Source organism: Chrysemys picta, chromosome 11, assembly GCF_011386835.1.
Source record: "Chrysemys picta bellii isolate R12L10 chromosome 11, ASM1138683v2, whole genome shotgun sequence".
Taxonomy (NCBI): domain Eukaryota; kingdom Metazoa; phylum Chordata; order Testudines; family Emydidae; genus Chrysemys; species Chrysemys picta.
Window position 1 is genome coordinate 18,173,415 of NC_088801.1, and position 6,000 is coordinate 18,179,414.

General features: G+C 44.9%; 1 protein-coding gene across 3 annotated transcripts in view; it reads right to left on the minus strand.

Moving 5' to 3' along the window:
• The window catches only part of TMEM163 (transmembrane protein 163), a 163,000-nt gene extending 157,202 nt beyond the window's left edge, over positions 1-5,798 (minus strand). For 2 of the 3 annotated variants that reach the window (XM_005286795.5, XM_042855678.2), the window contains exon 1: positions 5,231-5,798. In XM_005286795.5, coding sequence (XP_005286852.1) covers positions 5,231-5,390 — 160 coding nt within the window. In that variant the 5' untranslated portion in view covers positions 5,391-5,798. Of the gene's footprint in view, positions 1-1,456; positions 1,678-5,230 lie in introns of those variants that run through there. The other variant, XM_005286796.5, reaches the window with a different exon arrangement.
• Between the last annotated feature and the right edge of the window lie 202 nt (positions 5,799-6,000).

The following is a 6,000-nucleotide window of genomic DNA, read 5'->3' on the forward strand; positions in this document are numbered from 1 at the left end:
AAACTTTAATTGACTTCAATGGTTCAGGATTTGGCCTTAGTTCCAGATAGGGTGACCAGACAGCAAGTGTGAAAAATCGGGACGGGGGTGGGGGTAATAGGAGCCCATATAAAAAAAAAGCCCCAAATATCAGGACTGTCCCTATAAAATCGGGACATCTGGTCACCCTAGTTCCAGAAGAGAACTAGCAGAACACAGGAAAAAACGTGTGTTGGAGTGTTAAGTTCACCAGGCTCACACACCTGAGAAGTTAACTTGCTGATCCATTAAAATACAGTGCTCGAATGGAGTATCAAAGCAGGAGCATATGTATTTTAGGATGATGATGAAAAAGACTTAGAGATGAAAAAGACCTATTAGACCTGAGGAAGAGCCACATGTAGCTCAAAAACTTGTCTCTCTCATCAACAGAAGTTGGTCCAATAAAAGATATTACCTCACCCACCACCTTGTCTCTCTGTTAGAGCATAAAGTCTATCCTCCTGCAAAGGCATACAATCCCCACGCAGAGGGACATGAGAGAGGAATTTAGGGCCTGATCCTGCTCTTACTGAAATCAGTGCAGTGGGTGCAGAATTGGGTCCTAGGTCCTAACCAATTTTTAAAAACTGTTTTTGTCTTTCACCATGTTTTCCAACTGTGGAACCCTCCCCTGTCTCCCCCATCCTAATGCCCAGCTAACAATTCAATTTAAATATCAGAAAAATAGTGATAGTCTTCTGCTCCCTCTCTCCCCTGCTTTAAAAAGTTATTTTAATTTAAAATAAAAACACCTTCTCTCCTCCCACCCATCTTCTTTTAGCCCTAATTATGATATTCATTTAAGTACGTTTTTTTTTTTAATGTATTCCTTTCACCAGAAACTGTAAAAGCTGATCCAAATCTGTTTCACCCATGATCTCTGGAATATTTTGTTTAACAAATGTAAAATCCAGTCAGTCTTCTCCAGTGCTTTTTCCAGGATGTCTGTCACTTTTTCAGAAAACACACATGTTTGAAAAGGGAAACTACTGTAGGGCTCTGAATTTGTAAAGCTAGAGTATTGTAAACATGAGAAGCAGCATAGATGGCTTGAAAATGGGGTTGGATGTTAGAACTAGGATTAGAATTAGGAATTCCTATCACTAACTCACTTTGTGCTCTTGGGAAAATCACTTAACCCCACTGCCTCAATTTCCCCATTGGTAAACAGGGATAATATTTGCCTAGGATACCTCACAAGGGTGTTATAAGGATTAATTACTTAATGTTTGTACAGAGTTTTCACACATAATTATTAAATTCTTTATGTGCCAAATTTTGCCTCAGTTACATACATCAACTAATTAACTTCAAGAGGAGCCGCACTCTTATATGTCAGAGAAGAATTTGGTCCTATAATAAGAGATCCTATTTCTTAATTTTTATGTTTAAATTGCATTTATTTTCAACACACATTTAATGCTTTTCAAATTACCAGATTGATAGTCCTCAAGGCTTTGATTCCTCTGTATGCTCACAGAACAGGTTTGGAATGGGTAGCAACAATACAAACTTCTCATTTAGTCTGCCTAGAAGGACAGCAGTTCAGAGGGTAATTCCTCCTCCATATTCATTCAGTACTAGACCTGTCTGCTGCCACTGCCAACAAAGGTGTGCAATTTCAATGGTGGCTTTTGTAGGGCTAACACCTAAAAACAGGTCTAGAAATAAAGAGAAGATTTCATTATTCTAATGAATAACATCCCTCCTTGGTTTTTTAGCATTCTTTTTTCTAGAAGCATTTAAGGGTTCTACTTTAAGGTCCAAATTCTGTCCAGATGTAAAGCTTTTGGCTGATTTTGGCTCCGAGGAGAAACAAACATGAGGTAGAATGACACATTCATTCCTGCTTGTTTCTTTCTTTAAATACATCATCCAATTCCCAGGTAACAGACAGCTGCTGCCATGAAGCAGCTAGCTCCTTTTCATCACTAATTGTAATTCAAGTGCCAAGAGTGCTTCCCACTGCATGAGATTTAGCTCCTTAGTTTCATAAAATCAAAGCATCCCTGCTATGAGAGCTATACTGTAATGTGTATGTTAAAAATGATTGGAATATTCTTGGTTAGCAGGATGTAACTTTTTTCCCTCCTCCCTAAAATAAGTCACCTACTTTTATTTATTTACAATTTTTCCCCCACAAGAAGCACCATCTCATTTTAATGAGTCCTAGGGGACTGCATGCAAACATACACACATATTCATGCAGCTACCAAACACATAGCATAAAAATCCTTTTACAAAAAACATTAGCTCATTAATTTACATACAGCAAACAGATTCATGAGGGAGAGCTTTTGATCTTTTCACTGCATGTTACAAAACAATGTTTAATTTTAACTGACCACAGCACAGTTTAGACCACCTTTAAATATGACCTGCATTGCTACAAAATGACGAGCTTGCATCTATTGACAAGGTTTCTCCACCCTGAAACTGAGGTGCTGAATAATTTTGCTGCAAACAATAACTTGATTTAGCACCTAAATATCCCTAATGTAAAGATGATGCATTTGTTAAATGCATTGAATTTGGTACATTTTATATTATGTTTCACCACCTAAATATACATTTCACAAAAAATAAAATTATTACATTAAATAATAATTCCAGAACACAAGATGTTTATGAAGTGATACCACATGCTGATTTAACAGAAGTTTGGGTTTTTTTTAATTTGACTGAAATAGCATTTTAAAATGTCATGTTTGAATTTCTATGTTGTTGGGTTTTTTAATTGAAAAAAATAAAACCCTATTGTCCGATTACAATGTTAAATCAAGGACCTGATCCAAAGTCAATTAGAGTCCATGGAAAGACTCTCATTAACGAAGGAATGCCCTTAAAGAACCATTTTCCCTCCAAATACTTCAGTGATCTTTTTTGATCTAACAAAATGCAAAAGGATCCTTAGAAGTACAGTTCTTGAAAAATTATTGAAGACAGCTGCATTAGAGATTCATACCTATATGACTATGTCTATGTTTATGATTCATTAGAAAGAGCCACTGTAAAAAATACAATATTTCAGCAATATTATAAACAAACTGCAAAAATTATACTGAAACTCTTCCTGGAAATACTGGGGACAGTGAGACAGCTTACTGGACTCTTTCCCCTTTAACCCTACTACAGGCCAGTTTAGCTGGGAAATCTCTTCTCAAAATTTCCCTTGAGGGTGGGGATTGCAGATTTTAAGTTTCTCTAGAGCTCCAAATTCCTGCCAAACTTTTGAATTTTGACCTTAGTCAAAATGGCTGATGTTTCCCATTACTTCCAATGGAACTAAAGCCACAAGCTGCCCTCTGTCAAGATGGCTACCATTTTCCTATAGTATTAGTAGTATTTTATTATGTATTTGTATTATCGTAGCACCTAGGAGCTCCAGTCATGGATCAGCCTTTGACCATGAAAGCAAGGTAGTCCCTAGTAAAGATGGGCACCAATTCCCATATTTTCCCAATATGACTGAAGCCCAGATGGACCTCAAGGAAGATAGTCATGCTCTTATACTCTATGGCTAGGGAACTGGAAAGGAACTGTGAAGAGAAAGAGGAATATGGGAAGCCTAAGGAGATGGAGGGAAATGTGAGGCACAGGATGGGGACTGAGGAGGTGCAGTGGAATGTGGGGTGCAGACAGTAAAATGAGGACAGTAAAAGAGGGAGAAGATAAGGAGAATGAGAGGAAAATATAGGGGGAAGGTGAGGGGCAATAGACTGTGTGGGAGCATAGCGAGTGAATGGAAGTGAAGCATGAGTTGGGGCATGGAGGGAGACAGGATAGTGATGAAGGAGGAGAATAGAGAGGGATAAAATGGCAGTTTCCTACAACCAGGGAATAGGCGAGGGTAACTGGAGTGCAGTGAAGCCTGCATTTGTGCATGTGCATTTAAGGTTGAATTTTGAACCTGTAAAGATGATGATCACACACTGTTTAGAGTGTTGGCAGCTTTTCCCAGATATTCAAATAAGAGGGCAGGTAAAAAAAACAAACAAACCACTATTATTTTTTAAATTTCATGATTTAGGGGGAGATCTGACCCACGATTTTTGAATGTCTTATGTTGGCAGTGGTGGGATTTGCACTTTGGGGGGCACTATAGATTTAAGCCCCTTGGAGAGCCTCCCCTGATGGGGTTTTGGCAGCTGCTGCACTAAGTGGGCTCAATCCCATCCGCTAACAGCAGCCTTTCTGTAGGAGGTATGTTAGCAGAGACCCCAGCACTGATTGTCCCTCCTTGGAGTCCCCTCATTGAACCCCTCCCTTTTTATCACTGATTTACTTCTTTGCGGAGCTACCCCTCCTCTCCCATTCATCTAGTCTGCAGCCTCTGGGACACCTCATCGCTGATTCCCTAGCCCTGACTGCATCCTTGGGGATTCTCCCACCCCACTCTCTGAGGAAAAGCAGTTAGACTGGCTATATATCTGACAATCTCAGTGAACTACTTAGGCTGTCAGCCTCTCATCTGGAAAAGAAGTGCTGTTTTGAGGCTGTGGTGGCATGGGGGAAGGCATAGGGACAGAGTGTATAGGGTGGGTCTTAGGAAGCTTCTGGGCGCAGGCTGTTGGGGTAGTTATTGGAGGGGCTGAGGAGGCGGATTAAAGGGAGGGTTGCAGATACCAATGTTAAGCGAGTTGTAAATAATAAGTAAGGGACAGGTGCAGGGGGTATAGGGTGTGTACTAGAAGGGCTGCAGGGGAGATGAAGGCAAAGGAGTTGCAGATGTGTTGAGGGGTGGGCCAGGATTATTAAAGAACGGTAAATGGCTTGATATCTGTAATGGGCGAGTCAGGATAGGTGTCGGGGAGCAATGATGATAATAAGGTGTTGGAGGGAATGCTATGAGGCTGCAGAGGGGAATAGGGTGGAGGAACAAATGTTAGAGGGGTTTCAGGGAGCGACTGGGGGAGAAATGTAGGGGAGTGATGGGCACTGAAAGGGGAGTAATGGGGACAGCAGAGGTGCCCGCGGGGGTGATTTAGAAGAAAGTTGCATTTGGGGAAGGTTGCAGTGGGGTGATTTAGGACGGGAGAGATTATTATGGGGGCTGTGAGGAGTGATTTAGGGGAGGGATGCAGGGTGTGTGCTTTTTTGGAGGGGGGCGTTGGGGCTGCAGGGGTGTGTGCTGTAGGTGGGGGGCTGCCGGGGTGATTTAGGGGAGGATGTGGGGTGAGGGAGGCCAGGGCGTAAGGACGGGGCTCACCTCTGTCCTCCAGCCCTTCGCTGAACTGTCCGCTCTCCCCGATCCGCAGCTGTTCCTCCTGCTGGTCCCGGGAGAGGTAGGGCGGGGTGGTCCCGGGGGGTTGCACGATGGTGGGGTCCGGGGGGCTGGCCGGGTCGCCCCAGGCTGCGGCCGGCTCCATGTCTCGCGGAGTGGGAGAAGGCGGCAGGAGAGCGTGGCAGGGCAGTGAGGAGTGAGCGGAGCATCCAGCACGGGGGGAGGAGGAGACTGGGCTCAGAGCATCGGGGGGATGGGGACAGACGGCAAACAAACTCCCCCGGCGGCTCCCTCCAGCGGCTCATCGCCAGCCCCCGGGCAGGTGGGGAACCAGAACAGCTTCCCGGCTCCTCAGATGGGGGGGTGGCTGCAATCAGCCCCCCCCCCCCCGCAGCTGGGGGGAGGGCTGCAATTAGAGGCCCCGCCCAGCCCCAGAGGGGAGTTCAAGGGAGCTGCAGTGGGTGCCCCCTCCTAGCTAGCGGGAGGGCTGTAATCACAGGTCCCAGGGGACGGGGCGCATAGAGAGCGGACACCCAGTGGGACGGGGTTACTGCAGCCCGTGCACCGCAACACGCGGCTGGGGCGTCCCACGCGCGGCTGGGACGCGGCACCTCTCTGTGCCGGTGGGACCCGGCCAGGCAGCGTTTTCTGGGGAGAGGGGGAGGTAGGTGGTGGTTTGAAATCTCTTCCCAGCCCCTCTCGGCGCTGTTCTAAGGCTGTAAGCCAGGCCTGCAGGAGCGGGGTAAGAGAGCTGG